General features: G+C 42.9%; 1 protein-coding gene across 2 annotated transcripts in view; it reads right to left on the minus strand.

The window, feature by feature from the left end:
- SETD3 (SET domain containing 3, actin N3(tau)-histidine methyltransferase) overlaps positions 1-22,186 on the minus strand; it is a 69,486-nt gene that overhangs the window by 46,550 nt on the left and 750 nt on the right. The window contains exons 1-6 of one of the 2 annotated variants that reach the window (XM_030883392.3): positions 10,513-11,310; positions 10,289-10,398; positions 7,725-7,817; positions 5,372-5,520; positions 3,292-3,364; positions 2,730-2,986 (exon numbers count right to left, since the gene is read on the minus strand). In XM_030883392.3, the coding sequence (XP_030739252.1) occupies positions 2,730-2,986; positions 3,292-3,364; positions 5,372-5,520; positions 7,725-7,817; positions 10,289-10,398; positions 10,513-10,526 (696 nt within the window). In that variant the 5' untranslated portion in view covers positions 10,527-11,310. Of the gene's footprint in view, positions 1-2,729; positions 2,987-3,291; positions 3,365-5,371; positions 5,521-7,724; positions 7,818-10,288; positions 10,399-10,512; positions 11,311-22,186 lie in introns of those variants that run through there. The other variant, XM_030883394.2, reaches the window with a different exon arrangement.

A 22,186-nucleotide genomic window follows, 5' to 3' on the forward strand; every position in this document is an offset into this window, starting at 1 on the left:
TCTGACATATGGAGACAGTGACCAGCAACCAATGCCAGTCAGGCCCTAGGCATCCAATCACTAGAAGGGATTGATGGTGATTTCTGGAGTCACATAGGTATTTGAGGTGCTCTGTCCTCTATATATAAATACAAAGCAGGGGGTCTCGGCCTTAGCACTATTGACATTTTGGGCTGGACAATTCCTTGTTTGGGGGCTGCCCTGCACATCAAGAGAAGTTCAGCAGCAACTGCAGCCTGGAGGCCAGTGGCATTCCCCCCACCCCCAAACCTAACAATCAAAACTGTCTCCAACTGTTACCAAATACTCTCTAAAGGGCAAATACCCTCTCAACCGCCCAGCTGAGATGCACTGATGTAACACAGAAGAAGCTATTATGTGGTCACAGACATACCTTGCTTTCTCTTCGGTTTGATGCTTTTGACAGTCAAGAAAAGTACAGTTTGATTGCATCTTTAAATCATTTTTAAAATTTATGATTCTGCATATATATTTTTTTCTTTTTACCTTTTGAACCCTTTCACCCATTTTTAAAATCACAACCATTATTTTCAAATACTCAAGATTGGCTTAATTATGCAAAAAAGCCAACATTTGATTGTCTGATAATTCCACATTTGGATATACCTTGTTTCACATTTATTAATCAAAGTTTCCAATAAAAAGGAAGAATAAATAAATAAAGGAATACTAAAAAGGAATAACGGATAGATTCATTAACGCTTTAAGACTGTGGTTGTTTTTTTAAAAAGGATATTCGGATTCATTATAAGTTATCCAAATTGTTCTTGTTAGTCATGTGAGAATTTTATTACTCTTAGAAAAACTTCTGAATTACAGTTTATTTTTAGAATGTTCTCTAGTTCCTGAGATGTTCATAATAATACTATTTACTACACAGACTGCGGTATAATTCAGTCACCTAAACGTCATCTAAAGGGGTTTATTTCAGAGGGTTATTAAGAGACCTGGCATGAGACGGTTCCATCAAAATGAACAGAGTATTTTAGTGACTCACGGACATTTAAAATCTCATTGAACCTTGAAGCAAAACTGCACTACTTTGTTAATACTGAAATAAACAGACCGGTGAGTGTAATGAAAATCCAAAGAACACGCCAAGCCAGCTGTCGGGAGACTCAGCATCGTTCCAGAACCCCCGGCCTGACCACAGAGGCAGTTCCTCTCAGGGTAGGCCGCCAGCCTTCGCCATCTCACAGCCCCGATTTGAGAAACACATTCCTGAAAAGAGCTGGTTTCCAGTTTGTTGCCTAACAATAGGAAATAACAAAGGTTTAGACCTGCTAGGGTCAGCTTCGCTTTTATTAGTCATTGAAGAAACACAATTAAGAACTAGGAATAGGGCTTCCCTGGTGGCGCAGTGGTTGAGAGTCCGCCAGCTGATGCAGGGGACACGGGTTCGTGCCCTGGTCCGGGAAGATCCCACATGCCGCGGAGCGGCTGGGCCCGTGAGCCATGGCCGCTGAGCCTGCGCGTCCAGAGCCTGTGCTCCGCAACGGGAGAGGCCACAGCGGTGAGAGGCCCGCGTACCGGAAAAAAAAAAAAAAAAAAAACTAGGAATAAAAGCACAACCCTTTCAGGTCACGAAGAGCCACGTCACACTTTAGATTGCAGGGTTGCAGGTGCAAACTAACCGAATAATCAGGGTTTTGGCCTGGCTCCATCAATATTTTTCAAACCAAGCACACTCAAAATAAATGCTATATACATGTTATATGATAATTCTTAAAGGCTTCCTGAAGTTTAAAGTTTAGAAAAGCAGCGACTTCTACTTGAAGACAAGAGTCATAGTTTTTTATGTATCTGAAGTATTTGATACAGGGGAGGATATAATTTTGAGTGTGACATTCTTGCACAGTAGGCATGCTGTAAGGTTAAATGATGAACACCCAAACATTATTTCCTGTAGCAATGAAAACAGAGCAGAGACAGACCAGCTAAGGAACAACCAAATCAAGCCTAATCCAGGTTATCCAATTACCCAAAGAAAAGGGAAAGGGAGCAGCTCACCTTCCCACTTGCCACCTATTAGGTACAGCAGCCCAGGAGCTGATTCGTGGGCATATGAGAAAGGGGCGAGTCAAGAGGCAGAGACACTCGCCCTTTCTTAGCTCCCAAGGGAACCCTGACACTGGCCCTCAGCTGTCTGAGTGCTGTTCAGCTGGAAAGGAAAGAGAACACTGGCTGAACTGCCAAAACACAGCAAGGAGCAATCAGGTGTAATTCAAATGTTCATGACCTTATAGAGATTTCCATATGACACGTCTACTTAGAACTAATCAAAATTAATATAATACACAGTACACTTTGCAAAACATAAAGAAATCAATTGTCAATATTTTACTACTAATATACGTATGAAGAACCCACAAATGGACTTTCATTTCCTTGGAAAATTTAGACATGGGGCATATCTTTTTGTACTAGATAGATTGTAGAGCTTCTAAAAGTCCATGGTTGTCTTTCGTTTTCAGAAAATGCAGTGACTTTCATAACTTAGGAGCAACCGCTGCTTGTTTTAACACTGGGCACTGAGGAAGTCAGATGTATTCCAACCACATTTCAGTGACATTTCTGTAAAAACAGAAACAATGCACTCGATGCCTTTTACCTTAAAAAGCAAAATGTTTAGGTGGAACATTTAAGCAATCAATTTCCCTCCTTCCCCACCCTGTAACACATCCTTCAAACAGCTCCCAGCCGCTCACCTGGATGACCTTATAGAAGTAGGCGTACTGCCGCGCTGTGTTCTTATACTGGCTGAAGACGTCATGTATGGCCTGTGTGGACTGAAGGTAGCGAACCTCATCCTCTTCGAAGTAGAGAGGGGTGTCGTATTCGCTGGGGAGGGTCTGAATGTAGGGCTGCCAGAAAGAGTTAGGGTCGGCTCGCTCACACAGCAGATGAAAGGCCAGTGTGATGTTTCCCATGGCTTGAAGAATTCGGTCTTGAGAATACAAGGGCCCTGAATTAACCCAGAAGGTAACAGCATCAGTTCCACACACTGCTTTAAAAAGTGTTTATTCAAAATATATATTAAAGTTATAGGAATATCTTGATAGTCATGTAACATTTAAGGTAAGGTGCCCTCTTCTTTTGACATTCTTCTACTATGTCAGATTACAAGTGTGGAAAACACTTCGTGTGGATTTGGGGAAATATTTCACTAGTTGAGAAAACGACCAAATATAGTCCCTAGCGCCACAAAATGAAATTTTATATATTTTTATCATTTTTGCTCTGCCTTGAACAAACAGAAATTATTCTCACCCAGCACTGAATTTTTAGCAGATTCAACAGTCATTAGTAATTTTCGTGGAACCCATAAAAATAGTTCTTCTGCCTAGGAGGAAAAAAATAATAGTAGAATCACCAAGACATGTTACAATTGTCAATCCAGCTACATCTATGGTCAGAAATCCAATCACAATGAAATACAACTTAAGGTTGCCTATAAGCATTTTATTTCTAATTATCAAATACGCTTTTAAATGTACACGTTTATGTCACAGTTAAATGAGTAGAAGCATCGTCTCGAATCCTGTTTCCAAAGAAAAACTATATACACTGGGGAAAAAAAAATCAAAAAAGCAATTCGAAGCAAATATAACAATTTGGGAATAGAGCACAAGGGTGCTTATTTATTCTTTGCTGTACTTAAGTTCTAAAAACAAAACAAAACAAAATTCTACCTCCAACAAAAACCCTAACCTGCCAGTGTGAATTGCTATTGAGTTTCTGAAGCTAGAGTAACATTCCTTCCTCCACATGCTTGACCTTAAAGCACACGGATACCAGCGAAAGCACAAGCCCGTAAGACATACTCTGGTTACTAATTTTTTCCCAAGGCATTATCTCACTACTTTGGCAACATGAGATGCTTCTTTCAGGAAGTCCTGTCCATGTGTCTATACTGCCTAAAGCATGCACATCAACATAGTACCTTGAGTGGGGTGATGGTGTCACGGGTATATGCATATGTCCCAGCTCATCAAAACATATACGTTAAATACGTGTGATTTTGTATATCAATTATGCCTCAATAAAGCTTAAAAAAACATGCACATAGTGAAGACGGACCACCGCTAAGATATTCTGGGCAGCATCCATACTAATGATGCTTCTCATCAGAGATGAGAACAAAGTGTGACAGCTGGTTTACTCTTGCCATTTACCAATGTCTACTATTTATTTTTATGTGTGTCTCATCCCTTACTATATCAGCCTCATGAAGGAAGAGATCCTGGTGTTTTGGGAAGCATGGTATAATAACAAGCAAGGTACTATTCACACACTAGATATTTAACAGGCATCTAATAAACCAGTGTATGGTTTATCAAGGCATCACTGAAAAGTAAACTGCGACTTGACCAGAGATGCTGCTGGAAGTTTGAAGGGACCCAAATAAATAACATCCATTTCCTCCACCCAAGTTCTGAACCAACTGAGAGAGACACAAGAATACAACAGATGGTGACACAAAACATCACCTACGGAATCCCAGAATTAGACAGACTCCCCACCTAGTTACAGGCAGGACTGGAGCCCCGACAGGCCTCCCCACGTGTGGCCTGCCCTGTAAAACTCCCAGGGTGGAGAGAGCAGGGGAGAGAACACATATGGCAACCAGCTCTCACGGAGAAAAAGGCCAAGCCCAGATCCTTCTTCCAGAACCATCAGATCGTTACACCTCCTCTCTAGGAGCGGCATGATAAGGGCCAGAGAGAGGCCTAGAGCCCCGCCGGGGGCTGCTGCTCCCTTCATCTGGAAGGAAGGACCGAGAGTGGAGAAGAGCTTTGTCCCTTAGCACATGGATATTTCTCTTCTTCTTTCCCCTCCCCTCTGCTGCTGCTGTCTCCGTAAGTGGTACCTCCAGCCACTCAGTTACCCACTCCAGAAAACCGGTCCGCATCTCGACACTGCCCACCCTCCACCCCACCCACATCCAATCCATCACAGGGCCCTGTGTGCTCTCCCTCCAAACCACCCAAGCTCACATCCTCCTCTTCACTCAAATCTCAAAAGCCCGCAAGACATGTTCTCTGGTCTCCTAACAGAGGTTCGGAGATGTGACCCGACTTGCCCCACTCACTGGCTGATAGCACAGTTCCAAGGAGGACAACCTGGGAGGGGCTGTCTAGAGCCCTGGGCTGAGGCCCCTCAGGACCACGGGGCCAGCCGGGAGACTGCAGGTCAGGGAGAGAGAGGTGGGCTGCACGCTGCCGACACGACCACAGTGTGCTCAGGACAGCCCGAGACGCCTGTCTCCAAGTCCTGGGCCCTCCACGCCACACCACCCAGATGCTCTTAGAGCCCGCCCCCCAGACCAGCAGCTCACCTACAAACTCACCTTGATATCTCTTGTCGCTCTCAAACCGAAGCCCTCTTCTTTGAAGTTCACCATTTCAAAACCCTCAACAGAGGCTCCATTTTCAGAGGCCCATTTCATTAGATCAGGAAAGTAATCTTCTCTTTTTCCATCAAAAGTAACAGACAGACCTATATCAATCCGTGTTTTAGAAAACAAGAGCTACTTTTAGAACATATCAGTCATGTTGCTCTCAGAAAATAAAAAACAGACCACTGGAACTACCTACCTAGAAATAGTAGTAAGACTCCGATCTTGAAAAAAAAAAAATCAAAACTGACCACCAGATGTCACAGTACATACCTTAACTAGTGACAGGAAAGGTGAGTTAAAATCCTGAACGCCCTGCTGGTTACAGAGCAATAGCTGCTGGTCCCAGGTGACATGAATATTGGCGGTCAGGTTCTATTAGGTGCACTAACAGGGATGGGGAAAGCCTTCATGACCACTGCAGGTTCCTAGAGCAACCTGCCATCTCTCATGTGCACACTTGCTTTAACAAAACTCACACGAAAACAAAAATCAGTAGCTCACATACATACATGCACAAGGAGACGTCTGTAAGGAGGAGCCCTAGACCCTGATTCTAAGAGCACAAAACTGGAACGCTCTGAATTTCGTCCAGCAACTTAAATGAGCAGCATCTATATGTATCACTGTAAGCGAAACACAAAACTTAACACTGGTTTTCTGAAAGTCCAGTAGTATGATACCATTTACGTAAATTGTTAAAATACCAATTACTACCATCTATTTGTATGGGGTTATATATGAAGCAGAAACACATTCACTGTAAAGACAACGCCCCCCGAGGGGGAGGGGAGGGGAGAGGAGGGAGTGGGATGGAAGTGTGGGGCTTCAGCTGTGCCTGAAACGCCTAATTTCTTAAAAACAAATATAAGAACCAATCAAAGCACGGAGGGAGGGGAAGAGATCGGACCAGTAGCTGAGAAGGAAGGAAAGAAGAACTTGAACCCACAAGACTCTGGCATGTATCCAATTGAGATAGTAGCTGCTTAGGTGTTATTTTCGGCACTTTTCAGCACGTTTGAAATATCAAAAAAGATGAAAAGCCATGCATAGGAAAAATCATTATTTTTCTGAGGAATAAAGAGAGAGGAACAGGAACTTCGACCACATGAGGTGCTGGGCACAGAACCCAGCCCAGGGCCTGTGGCCATGTCCCCAAGATACAATTCATGGTTAACTAGATCTGTGAAGCAGGACTGCCTGGCCTGACGCCGTGCCAGGCTAGGTCTGCAAAGGTACCTGCTAAATGGAGAAAACTGATTTTGTTAGGGATACTCTAAAACAGAATTTACTCTTCCCTTATTGAGAACTAGTGAATGCTCTAGCTTCAGTGCCAGTTATAGTAAATGGTCTCTACTCAGCACAGAAACTCAGGATATAAAAAAACTTTTCAGCAACCAATTTGGTAAGCCAGGATTAGCACAGTCTACCATTTAATGCAAATTAACACATTATAAAAGAACCCGTCCCCATTGAGGGTTTGAGACTATCTAACCTAAAGACTGCATGTTTGCAGATGTGCATGGGAGAGCGGTAAAACTACTCCCTAAGAGGGCAAATACAAAACAAACCGTCTTCCCACTAACTTTCATGGCAATAAATAAAAGGGGAGTCAAAGAAGTTCTCTCATCCTTCTGAACGCAGGCTCCTTATTATGCTTTCTCCTTCTACCTTCCGTGTGGCCTGCATACAAATCTACTTTTTGTGCTTTACAGCACAAAAACAATAGGTATATTGAATACGCTTTTCCGAATTGACACTTGGCCCCATTGCCAGCCTGACTGGGAATCATTAAGATGCCTACTGAATACACCCTGGAAAAACACAGTTTGAGAAATATAACTACATCTCTTATTAAATCAAGACATATTTGAGCTCATTGTAAATCTTGACAAGACACTAACCAATCCGTATATATTTGTGTGTTGACCACACAACACCATGTACTGGCCTCAAACCCTAAAGGAAACACAGGATGCAAAAACAAATTTAAATATGTATTTCATAAAATAAAAATAAATGAAAGTTATACCATCTTAGTCCCCAGATAGAAAAACTGTCCCCGCTGAAGCTCAACATTTTTATCCCTTCCAAAGCAGCAAAGGCACCTCAAACATGGGGAAAATCCTGATGGATTCCCAATGCAGTTTCCCTCCCAATATCTAGGAGCCCTTCTACAACCACCACCCAGACAGGCACGGAGGCCTGAGGGTTGATGCCGAGACCTTCATTCTCAAAGCCTCTCTGCTTATGCCAGGTTCCACAGGATATTATTAAAATGTGATGATCATTTGAGGAAATTTACCTTTTTGTTTTTTTCGTATTTTCTCAACTAGAGACCGGATCTGCACATACTCTTCCCATTCTTTTCCTGGGCCAGGGGCAGGACTACTGCATTCTGTAACACAAAAACCATGGCACCGAAACATTTCTTTCAGCTTAACCTGTTAGTCTTCAGAAGAAAGAGGATCTGGGTTTTGTTGTTGCTGTTGGTTTCTTTTTAAAGAACAAAGGTATATAGCCGTGATGACAGAGGTGAGAAGTATAAACCAGGTATACTTTTTTTAAATTAATTAATTAATTAATATTTGTTTTTTGGCTGCGTTGGGTCTTCGTTGCTGCACGCGGGCTTTCTCTAGTCGCGGCGAGCGGGGGCTCCTCTTCGTTGCGGTGCGCGGGCTTCTCACTGTGGTGGCTTCTCTTGTTGCGGAGCACGGGCTCTAGGCAAGCAGGCTTCCGTAGTTGAAGCATGCAGGCTCAGCAGTTGTGGCTCACGGACTTAGCTGCTCCGCGGCATGTGGGATCTTCCCGGACCAGGGCTCGAACCCGTGTCCCCTGCATCGGCAGGTGGATTCTTCACCACTGTGCCACCAGGGAAGCCCATAAACCAGGTGTACTTTTTAAAGCACGTAAACCCTCTGAAACCACCCAAGCCACATATTACACTGTGACCACAGGACACAGGTGTGAGCACCTAACTTGCATCTACCCCATTCTTGCTGCTCTGATCAATTTTCCTCAGAATACTCATAACAGGAAAATCTAAAAAGCTAAGCTAAAATGCAAAACATTTTCCTGAAAACTCTTGTGGATGGTGAAAAGAAGGTATATTAAGAGTCAACATTTTTTTCTAGTTAAACTCCATAACAATGATTCCCTAAGGGAACCAGTTAAATTGGACATAAGGACAATTAGTCAACAAACATTTCACATCCTTGTGTAAGGCTCTATAATAAGCACTCTGGGGGAGTTACAAAAAGAGATGGCACAGTTGCCGCTAAAAAAGAAGCTAAGATTCTGTCAGGCCAAAACCGAAAGACCTACCCGCCAAGACCGGAGCCATGGCAGTGGAAGGCCGCACCCCGGGCACCCGGCCTGTCAGCGGCCCTGACCTTTTAAGACAGTATCAGTTTAAAGAGAGAGACCCCGACCACATTCCTTTTAAACCTCCTGGCCCCCTTTGTTCCCCACAGAGAAGACCAGATGTGGTAAATAATCAACAGGGGTTGTGGGGGTAGGAACTGGGAGATGGGGACTGACACATACACACCATTGATACCATGTATAAAATAGACCACTAATGAGAACCTGCTGTATAGCTCAGGGAACTCTACTCAATGCTCTGTGGTGACCTAAATGGGAAGGAAATCCAAAAAGAGGGGATGTATGTATATGTATAGCAGATTCATTTTGCTGTACAGTAGAAACTAACACAACATTGTAAAGCAGCTATACTCCAATAAAAATTAATTTAAAAATTAATAATAATTAACAATAACTAGTTATGCATTGACTCATAACTTAGGTTAACCAGTCTTACTTCACTCTTCCATCAACAAACACTGACTGAGGCCCCAGAACACAGGAGCCTGTCCTGAGGCCGCCTGTAGTCCAGCAGGAGAGACAGGTGGGGGCGGGCAGGTACAGCCGTGCTCTGTGGGAGCCCACACTGACCTTCTGGGGGGCTCCCCACAGGGGGGATGGGAGAACTCAGGGAGGGACCTGACCCTGACTCAGTTGCTGCCTGCCTGCCTGCCTGTGTCAGGGAAAGAAAGCGCAATTTTTATTTGGGGGTTAGCCTCTCACATAATCTAAAATAAGGGGCCAAGAAAATGAGACAAACGTAGTTAGTTAATCGAGTGACCACAGCTAAATCTGAAACATACAGAGCACCAACTTAAATTCCAATTTAAAGAAAGAAGTTACCAGCTTACACTAACTTGCTAAAGCAAGTATCGGCACTTAACAGATACTTAATTTCCTAGAGCAAGAACGGATAACCTCCATACGTGAAACTGGAAAACTATTACGAATCACTGAAAGTAAAGGGAAGGGAGCCCAGTTCCTACGTTTGCTCTCTGAGCGGCACGCTGCGCTCACCTCTGGCTTCACGGCCCAATGACCTTCAACCTTCACGTGCCATAGCTCACATGGGGCTCGAGACACTCTATTTACTGATGCAAACACTGCGACTCAGCAGGGTTAAGGAACTGGTCCAAGGCCACACTGTTAAAAAGCAGTGGAGTTTGGCCTGGCCCACCGGTGCAGGCGGGGGGGTGGTTATCTACATTCATTCGTTCTGTCGTCCAAGCCTCCTTTAACCATAGTTACAGTTGGTACCATACCTGTTAGGTAAAAGTTACCTGTTGGAACCTGTTGGTACCGTACCTCCATTTTTACAGGCAGGGAAGCTGCAGGCTGGGGAAGATCTGTAATGTGCCAGGCCCCATGGCTAAACAAGCTGCGATCTGAACACAAGCTTGTTTCACCTCCTGCTCCCCAGACCAGGGACCCCCACGCGGTGCATGGGTGTGAGGAGAGAGACACACGTGTCCCACACAGAGGCGGGAAGGCCGAGCCGAGACTTACTCTGCAACAGCTCACTGGTTAGGTTCAAGGTTTCCTTCGGGGACACGCTTGCCGTAGCACCAGTGCCTGATTTCTGCGTTTTTACTCGACTCTTCTTACCCATTTTCTGACTACGGAGAAGAAAAAGAAAAAACAAAGAGAAAAGCATTACATTTCCAAAGAACAAAACTGAGTAATAAAACGTGGCACAGCAGTGGCTCGGCCTTGAGACATTAAGATCTTACCTCAAAGGTGCCATATCCTGAAGTTTCCCTCCAGAAAAAGCAACGTGTAACTAATACTAGTATTTGGAGGCACTCAAATGTGAAAAAAAAGCTGCTTTGTAGTCTCTGGAAGAAAAGTTCGTTCCTTTTCACCTACAAAAACTACAGTAGAAGCAAGTTTTACTCTAGAATTTTTTTCAAATTACATAGACTTCATTGTATATCCTAGTATTCTGTGATACTACATAGATAGAAGTTACATCTACATTCATGTATCACAAACTATCACATGGCCACAAAAACCTATATATTCTCTCCTCCCTCTGCTTTAAACGAATAATTTCCCATAAAGAGTAACTATATCATAAGCAACAGATTAGACCCTCTAGACACATGCTGAAGACATTTTAGAGATCAAAGAAACTTCAGAGAGCTAATTCAATTCCTTAATCTTGCTTCAAGGAAAATCCAAAGTACCTTGCCCAGGGTTTCACAGGAAGTCGATGGCAGATCCTACCCTCGAAAGAGGTCTCCACTGCCTCCCAGCCTGGCACTTCAACCACCCTGGAGCCCTCAATGGTCTAACAAATAAGAAATGGCCAGGATATGCCACAAGCAGACGAGACAGTGGGACAGGGGATGCACCAATAGATGCCGGGCAGAGATGTTTATAACATCTGTCTGAAAACATTTTATAGCAGTGAGTCAGGAGATGTGTCTTGAAGAAAGAAAGGGACTGGGATGTATGAAGAAAGGGTGGGCAACTCAAAGGCAGGGCAGGAATGAGGGAAGCACATGGCAGGGCAGGGGGCACAGCACCCCAGGTGGAGAGGTCTCTGTGGGGAGCGGTGGGAAAGAGGACCCCAGCTGCAGGAGGGCTGCAACTGTTGTCTGAGGACTTTGATCTGAGCATTCCTCCTAAGACAGAAGCGCTTGAGGATGACAACCCAAGAAGACGGAGAGAGATCCCCCCAGAGAAGCCACTGGAGCCACCCACACTAATGAATACCACACACCACGATGATGCTCCATGGACCCCTCGCCAACAAGCTACAATTAATCTCAAGGGAGAACCAAAAGGCCAACTCTGACCTACTTGTTTTTTACAAAGAGAAATGACTATTGTAGTGTGGAGAGCTGTGATGGGACAAAAGGTTGAAAATGCATATTCTCCTGCAGCCTAGCTGATCACTGATTCCACTGCAATGACTCCATGCAAATACAGGCCATGCTAAAACAACAGAAAATAGCTTTCTATTAAAGGGCTATCTTATGTAGCTTCTCTGATGCGTCTGATGCATGAAGTATACTTTGTAACTTACGTATCTAAAAAGCCTTCTAAAACACAAGAGTGGAACACATAGTGCCAGGCACCCTGGAACAAAAGTGAACAGATAACAATACCTAAAACTTCGGCAGCAAAGAGAATTAGTTATTTTGAGATCAAAAGCAGAAGGAAAAAAAAAGTGTGGGGTGGGGGGAGCAGGCGGGGGAATGGTTTAAGCACCTTTCCTTAAGCTCAAGGACTAAACGAGAAGGAAGCTCCCGGGTTTACTAGCTCACGGCTGAGAGGCCTGGACAGAGCACCTGCCGCTCTTCTTTGCACCAGGCCCTCTCCACATCTACCAACGGCATCTCTGCGGAGGACCACTGAACTTGACCTGAAAACAACTAAGACTACCAGTAAGCCTGGAAAGTAGGGCTTTAATCACACTTCCAAATATAGCTTGGCAGGAAGAACTGTGAAGCCCGCTGTCAGAGATGGGCTTGCCGGCCTCTCCCTGCCAGCGTGACCTTCTGTGTGTTAGGCGTCAACTCAAAAACATCACTCAGATAGTAACTCCAAGACCCTTCCCTCCTCTTAGCAGGCCTGGGGCACAGTGAACCCAAGGCAGCCGCGCCCCGCCTACACCAGTCTCCCCAGCACGAAGACCCGAGGGCTACAAAACAGGCTTCTTCACTCTGCCTGCAGCCCCTTTCCCCTCCCCACCCCAAGTCTTCTCTCAGGAATCCCTCCAACTCCCATCACTCTCTGGCATCTAGATACCTGTCCTGAAATAACAATCGTTAATTAAAGCAGCAGCAGTAGTGACCCTGTGTGCAGTCCTTAACCTCTGCCAGGCACTGGGCTAAGATCATCTCTTCATTTGATCTTCCCAGACACTCTAATCAGTAGGTATTAGCCTCATCTTTTAGATGACATTCTCAAAAAGGTGAAGTCCTCCATCTTTGTCCAAGGTTAGAGGTGCAGTTAGAACTCAGGTCTGCCTGACTCTAAAGCCTGTGCTCGGCCACTGCCCCACTGCTTCTGTGACATGCAGAGCAAAAGCACAGGGCTCCGCAGGGAGCAGGAGGGCGGACACGTCTTCCAGACCCGACACCGACAACATCCGGCCAAGTGGTAACACCCCTGAGTATCTCAGGCCACCTGCTCGTCTTGAATTCATCTCTTGCTTAGACTATAAGTGTCCTGCGTTCTCCCTGCCCAAGCCCACCCCTGCCACTTAAATCTGCCCCCACTGAGTAACAGGTACCAATATACAACATAGGTGAAACTTCAAAACACATCAGGAAATTAGCACCATGGACCCCTCGCCAACAAGCTACAATTAATCAGGAGCAGCTGTCCTTGAACTTCATACACATGAAATTATACAACATGTAGGCTTCTTTTGCTCAACGCAAGGTCTTTCCATGGCTCTAAGGTGACACCTAACCTCCCCAGCACAGCCCTCAGGGCCCTTTACTGCTTCACCCCATTTTTCTTGCCCGGCTTTATTCTTCCCATCACCGCTTACACAACACAGCTCTAGGATTTGCTCTTGTTCTCCCCTTTTCCTGAAATAAAGCTACCCTCTGCTAACCCTGTCTCCTCCTGGCAAAATTTTTCACATACTCAGTCAAAATGTCCCCCATGGCCTTGAGGAAATTCCGGGCTCCTCCATGCAGCCCTCACTTCCATGCAAATCTGTAAGAACGGGTCAAGTTCAAGGTGATTAACAGATGCTAAAGGCTTGGCTTACCTTGAGATCAGTCTTTTGGAATTCTCTTGGGACTGTTTCCCTCCCACAGGGATATAAGCCCTAAAGAGAGAAAGCAGCCTGCCCAGGTTAGACAGTAAGAATCTCCCAGTAGGCATTAACTCGCTTCTCAATTAAGGAGGGGTAGGGAGATGGCTGTCCTTCTCCCCAGGGGATGTACCTCCCTGGGGTACAAGACCCTAGGTCCAGACCAGCTCTTAATCTGTTCTACCTAGAAACCAGGTTGACAGTGACCTCACCCAGGAAAGCCTCCAGTCACTTGGACCCACTCTGTCCCGGAGCTCCTAATTACTCAGCCCCCGGCGCACTGAATCAGAGGCATGTCCTCAAGTGTGTACTTGAAGAACTAACATTTCTGGAGGGCAGGGGTTCTCTGTACCCAGTTCTATGGCCCAGCAGCCGTTTTTCTGAACTTTACAGACGTCAATGTCTATAAGATTCATTTGCCTCTGGATTCGATATGGTTTGGCACCAATTCTTCTCGCATTTGTGTGACCAATGTACCACCTAAAAGTACCTCAAAGGCGGTAGCCCCGCATTTACTTCTTTTCACCCCACAAAGCATTAGGCCCTCCTGCCACCCTCTGCCAGCTCCCTCAGCCCCTCGGCCCCATGCCATCCTCTGATCCACACGCTCCCTCTTCTCTGCGGCCTACGTGCCTTCAGCCCTTGGTGATGGTGTCTGAGTCTTGACTCAAACCCCAGCTCACCGACAGCCCCCTCCCCACTCCACACCCTGCAGAGCTCAGCCCTGGAGCCCCCACGGCCTCACGCGCTGTAGCTGACATCATTTATGTGCCTACCTCACCCACTGGTGTGGCTTTCTGTCTTGTGGCAGAAAAAACCCAAAGCTTCCATTTCTAAATTATCTGTAGGGTCTAGTATGGTGCCACGGACACAGTTGAGGGTCAAATATTTGTTGAATGAAGGAAAATCTTATCTGAATTTACTAGTGTTACTTATGGGTAAGATTTATTTCCCATCACAATAGTAAGATTATACAGCAAGGAACCATTTTGATATATTCTTCCACCAGTGACAGAACAGTAGCCAAAATGAGACATTTACTTAATACTTAACTACTACTTCTAAGAACTAGGATGACTCTTAAAAGTCAAAACATAAATTTATACATATAAAATTCACATTTAAAAAATAGTTTCCTTTGGGAAACCGTAGTTTGTTGTTAGAAAAGCTTTAAGGTATTAAAGTTCATAAAAGAATCTCTCCAATAAACACAAACTGAATTTTTAAAGTGTTTTTGGTCTCTTAGAAAACAACCAAGCAGGAATAAGTCCATTTCCAATAGAAATGGAAGAGCTGCTACTCAAGCACAACTTCAAGCTCCAGGGGCACTTGTGACTGGGGGCACGAGCATCTGTACAGCTCTCTGCACTGGCCAGACACGTTCCCGCCACAGCCTGCAGAGGCCAGTGGTGACCACTGGCCTGGCAGGGTGCTCAGGCATCGCTATGACTTGGCCAAGAGGCCACAGCCAACAAGCAGCGGACCTACAGCTTCAACCTGAAACCCTGTGTTACATCCAGCACATTTGCAACTAAACAAGGTCTCCTACATCCACATGCCAGGACCACACCAGCTGCTGCAGAAGATGACCACAGCCAGATGAGGGACAGCCAGCCCTGCAGGCCACAAGGGTCATGAGATGAGGACCCTGGACTCAGCCTGGATAACTCCTAAAATGTGCGGGCAAAGTAACCAAACAGAGAGGGGTAAGGAATAAAGTACAGGTAAAGAAGAAGGACTAGATGTTCAGATTCAGTCTGAGAAAGTGTTAGAATCCAGGCTGAGCGGTTTCCTAAACTCAACCCCCTTCTGCCTTGTTTAGCTAACAAAGATTTCCCCAACTTCACGGATTTAAAATAACTACCTACCCTGTTCATTTATGATTCAAAAACTTGTTACATACAATGAATAATTTTCATTGTGAGTTCAGCTGAATCCGGGGCTAGATTCCAAGTTTCAACAAATGAAAGAGCCAAATAGGTATCCTGAATATTCTTAGTGCTCTCAGTGGAAAAACAGTACCTATTAGTTTAATTCATCAATTTCCTACAAAGACCAAATATTTCTCTTCAATATTTATTTCAAATATGTATATTAGAAAAATACAAAGATGTGCTAAATTAGGTATGTGTATGCACACACAAAGTTAAATGCCAAATTTTAGCCGAAGGTACAATGCTAAATGAAAGATTTTTTCCCCCAAAGTTTAGATCGAAAGCAGGTATAATTTCCAAATTCTTAATGAATTATCTGGGGAAAACAAATATACAGTAAAAAAGGACTTAAACAATACTTAAGACAAAAGAAAATAATATGCAGAAAAGCAATAGGATTGACAGGCAAAAGGATTCTACAGTAAACAATTACAGTGACAGTCCTTCAAAGGAAGGGGCATCTACAAAAAGAAACAGCAAGCTAAGAGTTCCACACATATCTACATTGCTTCACCATCAAGATATTTTAAAAATCTACAAAATCCTCAAAATCTGGCTCTTTATAACACCATAAACTATTTAGCAAGTCCATCAACAATCTCTCCACCTAAGAGATACAACAAACTTTAGAAAACAGTAAAATAGATGGCATATTCAATTATTATTTAAATTGCTGACTAATATGCAAGTGTCATCTGTAATCAACAACCACTTCTGACCAGTGAAGTGATTCTTTCACACATAATCTGCCTAAGTGAGGAGAAATAAGAACAGAGTGCATTTAAGGAACTTGGCTGATGGCGTGGTGGGCGTGGTGAGGGGGATACTTAACCCATTTTTACAAAGTATACTTCACACCTACTGAACAGACCGAGATGGAATTCAGCTGTGTGGGGTTTTTTTTCTTTCCCCCAAAATTCTAAACGGAATGAATGTATATTTGCGATATTCTTGAGTTGCTTTCAACTAAATACAACTAGAATAAACATTTTTGATTATACTTATTTGGTAATTTGGTAAACCAGAAAACCTTAGCTCAAACCCAGCAACTGTTTTTCAATGTATGCTGCATCTTCCCAACTTTACAGCTGGTTTGACTAAGGGAGAGAATGGTCCTAGGGCTTCCTCCCACCTCAGGCTCCCAGCTGTAAACGGACTTGAAGGGAGTGTGAAGCCTGCCTAATCTTTTGGAGGAAGAAAAGAATCTCACTAAAATACTTCACAGGCCATTAGGATCAGATTACTACATACTGAATTAAATACACAGACTACAGGATGATGGCCTAGGAAAATGAAAGCACTCCCAAATTGAAAAGCATTTAACTGTGCTAAGCTCTCTCTCCTCCAAAAACTGATGAAGCATACATGGTCCTTGCGTTGGTACCATGTTAACTGAAATACTGGAAACACCTCTCTTTGCACAGTAGCAGGATCTAGTAACAGGGTCAAGCCTTACTAACTTATACAGGTTCAAGTGGCTAACTAGCACTCATCATTCCAATCTCTATCAAAGGAGACACTGATGTGTCACAGCTCAAAAGTACCAAGAAGTCAGGGCAAGCAGACAGGCGAGATGATGGAATTAATTTCAACTCAGTAGCTACATACATACCAAGATGAATGTAGACCTATAAGCTGCATGTAATTAAAATTTCAATCTTTATACAGAACAATCTGGGCTGTCATATATACATATATAGATAGATACGTAGATAGATACAGATATACACAAACTTGAGATTTAAACTTGCTCTCTACAATGTTTTTGCTATATTTCCACTAATACACATGATAATTTTAGAGACACTTAAACCATCTTTGATTGACTTTTCAATACATAATAGTCTTAGTTTTAAACTGCTATTGAATTAAGTTGTAAATACACTTAAAATGAGGCTCCTATTTAAAGGAAGTTGCAAAACAAACTCTTCATAAAGCAAAGAATCATTCAGTATCATGAATAACCATTTCCTATTATAGCTTTCTAAAAGAAAAATGTTAAGGGTGAAGGAACAGCTAGCTATAATCTGTCAAGAAATTACTTTCAAACCACCCACATTCCTCCCATAAGGATTCTAGATTCTAGAATTGTGGAACATCAGGTTTGGAAGAGCCCTCTGGGGCTACCTGTGTTAACCCTCAAGCCTGAACATCTTTAAAATAAAGATATCTAATATTATGTAGCAGGTATGGTTATCAAAGTGCTTTGCTCTCCACTGCCAAATTCAACCCAAGGAGATGAGTCCCCAACTTACTGTGGTTCACGTTCAGATACTTCAACTTTAATACAGACGGTGCAAGCGCATACACATTCAGTAGAAACCTTGAATTTTTATCTTTTCCCAGGCTAGTGATATGCAGTGTGATACCCTCTGGTGATGCTGGGCAGTGGCGGCAAGCCTCAGCTCCCCGCCAGTTACACGGAGCATGAGCGTAAACAACGAACACACTTACAACCCTTCTGAACAGACAGCCATTCTGTTTTTCACTTTCGGTACAGTGTTCAAAAAATAACATGAGATATTCAGCACTTTATTACAAAACAGGCTTTGTGTTAGATGATTTTGCGCAACTGTAGGCAAATGAAGTGTTCTGAGCGCTTTTAAGGTCGGCTAGGCTAAGCTGTGATGTTTGGTACATTAGGTATGTTAAATGCATTTTCGACAATGGTATTTTCAACACGCTATCAGGATGTAACCCCATCATAACTCCAGGAAGATCGGTATAGCTAACACTGCCTTACTTTTCTACCAGCCAAGTGAATGAGTGAATTCATGCTTGCATTCAGTGCACATTTCTTGAGTATCTAAAATGAAATGCAGGGATAAGTGAGACGTGGTCCCACAGTCTTGAGGATAAGGTGGTAACCAACTACACCCTTTGTTACGTAAACTGACCTTCAGCCAGATACATGTGCTACATTAAACAACTGAGTTTTGGAACCTAAATGCAAATTATTCATGCTGTCACGTTGTTTGTTTCTGGGCTGTTGAACCTGTGTGTGCCCTGGGGCAGGCCCCCAACATGACCGTCTTCATCATAACTGCATCATCAGGCATATTTCCTATATCAGGAACTGAGGTAAGCATTTTACACACTAGACAAAGAAAGATATTATGCCCACTTTACAGATGAGAAAGCTGAAGTTTAGTGAGGTTAATAAATTTATGCAGCATGACAGACAGCTAGTAGCACAGCCTCATCAGCACAGCTCGATGTCAAACGTCACAGATGCCCAATGGTATTTCATGGATTCAGTGCAAAACCAACCCCCTTAGAGAGGCTCTGAAGGTTCATTATCTCTGAAATTCTAAATAACAGTATTCCTTTGCAGTTGTAAAACATACCATGTAAAGCTTTTACCCCTTTGGCCTTTTAAAACTATAGAGTCATTATGCTGGCCTTGTCCAAATACAAAGGAGTGGCCTCAGCTTAAATTTGGGACATGAACAAAACTTCCAAATTTTATGATAAAGGCAACTTTCATGAGTATTTTTCAACACTAACCCTTACTTTCTCTTAACTGTGCTTAACAGAAAACTATTGATACTGAAGAGTCAGGCCTATTTTCTGAGATTGAAACCTTAAAGGTTTGGTCATAGAATTTTTAGGCCTTGTTATGTTCTAATGAACTGTATCGTAAACAAAGGAGAAAGTGAAATTCAGGATGGTAGATAGGTAATAAGGCTAAAATACTGCATACTTATTAAGAGTTCTATGTAGACACCTGCTTATCTAATTCTCTAGACAATTTTTTAGTCCTTCTAAAAAATAGTGAAAGCACTTTTTCCTGCCCTGTCCCTCTGCCCCCCGTCCCTCTGTACCCCCATTATTCAGCCTACACATGTAAGAAGTTAAAATTTTACTCTGGCTTGGTAATCAGTATCACTCAGCTCCCTTTCAAAATCTTAACTTCAGAGCTGGACTTGTCTTCCATTGCCAGTCAAGAGTGTTTGGACTTATCTTGATTATTAATTAACTTCTACTTGGAAAGGACTTGAATAAAAAAATGTTCAAAGTCTTAACATTGGTATTTGAATTTTATAATCATTTGGAATCATTTTTCTTCCATTCAAATATATTTCAGTTGAAAATTGTCAATAGCTGTGTTTGTACCTCTGGTTTTACGATCTGTTTACTTCTAAACCTAGAAGAAACTCCCAAATGGAAATGGAGTCTACACAGCTAATCTCTGGCTTGAGTTACTGAATGAATTTAACAACAAAAAGGATTCTATTCTGTTAATCAACTTTTTCCCCATAAGACTATTAAAATGACTTGAAAAAAAAAACAAGTCTCAACTCCTTTGTAATAAAATAAGTGTATTAATATTTTGTTAGAAATTTATTTTTACTTTGAGAATAAATATTATGTAAATTATATATGCAGATCAAACTATTTAACAATCTCCAATTTTATGAGTAGGAAAATGAGATGACATAAGGAAATCCAACGTACAGAAGTCAATTTTGTCAAGTAAGGTACACTTGTATATGCAACAAAAGTGAAAACCAGAAAAATTTAAAAGCCAAGGAATCCTTAATCTGACCCCCTTAATATGACTCAGAATGAACTGATATCCAAGATAAACACTTCTTCAACTGTAGCAAGAAAAAAAGGATGCACAGCAAATCAAAATATTCTTTCTGATAAATTAATGGGCCCAAATATAATTCTTGTTCATTGAGAAAACAAATTAACTGGCCACAAGCAAATTCCAAAGTACCATAAGAATAAAGATATATTCACTCTTCACTATTCTGTTAAAAGTGTTTAATGCCATAGTAATAAATGACTCCATTTCCTTTGTGCGGGAACAAAATCTAGGTCCCACTCCCAGGACTGAGGTACACGAAGAGAAAACACACTTGAAACTCTTCCTCCCTACTCCTCACAGAAGCCAGAGAAGACAAACCAGTTTCTAAAGATAAAAAAAACCTCCCAGTGATAGATATTCATCAAACTACACCAAAAAAGATACAGTATTATTAGTTACATTTCTAAAAGCTACTGCAGATTAGTGATAAGAAAAAAGGAGACTATGTAATTCAAACATTTTGAGAGATTTGGAAAGCTTCAAACTAAACTGACATCTAGTAAAAAGAAAGAGAAACCCTGAGCCAGGAGGTAAGGTTTTCATTCATATTTTTACTAAAATTCCACGCGCCACAGAGTAGGTACCTGGTTCCCATTGAATTCAATGATTATCTGCTAAATATTTACTGCGAGCAGACTCCAGCGTACTGTAGATACTCTCCTCCAGCTGTCATCTCCTTTGCCATTCTCTTCTGGATCATGAGAGCGACAAGTTTTAAGGAAACGGTTGTGACCAATTATCAGAGCTCTCAGAACAAAACAGTTTTCCAGGGGTTGAACTTTAGAATGGAAAACTATTTCAGTACAACCTTCACAGCTCTCTCAGTTTCCAGTGGCTTCTAAAGCAAAGGTTTAATCGTCACTGAAAACGGGGCCTAAGTGTTCAGCAAGTGTTACTTTCTTCCTGACAATCTTATTGCACTCCTATCAACAGAACTGAACAGAAACTTTCATTTCTACAGCACACGTAGACATAAATGTTTTAATCTGCGAGTCCAACACCATTCCTATCCCAGGGATCACTGGAGAAGAGATAAGAAGCAGCAACCATTTTACTCGTTCAGACTAGAGTTTCATTTCAGACATTAAGTTACAACTTTGAATATATATAAGAGAGGGCAGACAGGAAGGGGTAGCAGAAGGAAAACACAGGCCGTTGGGGCCCAATAACAAGCTGTTCTGCGGCTCTCTGAGAACTTGGCTTTTCAAATTACTATCCTAGGCCCGAGAAAAACTCCTTAAAATGCTGGAACTTTTCCAAACTATCAGTCACAGCAGCCCCAGCAACTAATGTGCTAAGATGAGACTGCATACATAGTAGACTCTGTATGGACACAATATATCAGGGTTCAAGTAAGTCTTGCCAAATTTTAAGGGTACAGAGGAAAGCTGCATTTATTTTGCTATATTCTTAAGTTAAATTCATTCACTTAAAATGGTAAGAAAAACCTTTCCAAAATTATTTCTGGTTCCTTCAGTTTTGAAATAGCAGTAGGGTCATTTTGGAGAAAAAAATCGGGGAGGAAGAGGTTATCATCTACACACGGCAAAATTCAAACTTCTCAGTGTCCAGTTCTGCCAGTTCTGCCGAACGCATACAGCTGTTGTAACCACACCACAATCAAGCTCTGTGCAGATCCATCACTAAAGGGTTAACTCTTCGGAGGCTCTTAAAGGCAAAATTCACCTGTCAACATGCTTTAAAAAGGATTTTTTCTTTCCAAACATCACCTCCTTCATTTGGAAATGCAAAACGTCACCTCCTTCATTTAGGATCCCAAGTGATCCTACACCAGTCAACACACGGCAGGGGTAAGCCCCCCCCTCCCCCGCCGCAAGTGGCGCCCAACGCTAATCGACTCCTCCCCCGCCCACCCCCCCCCCACCTCCGAGTAGACACTGGGGATAGAGGATACACAGTTGCATCGCCAGGCTGGAGCCACGAGGAGGAAGAGTTTGATGCTGGAATGACAAACTCCAAAGCACTGAATTCTTCTCCCTAGTAGGGCACGGAGCGTGGGGAAGATGGCCAGGGCGCGTGGGAAGAAACATGACCTATTTTCAACGACTGTTTTTATAACTGGAAATTGAGGGAGA

Source organism: Globicephala melas, chromosome 2 (assembly GCF_963455315.2).
Source record: "Globicephala melas chromosome 2, mGloMel1.2, whole genome shotgun sequence".
NCBI classification, from domain to species: Eukaryota; Metazoa; Chordata; class Mammalia; order Artiodactyla; family Delphinidae; genus Globicephala; species Globicephala melas.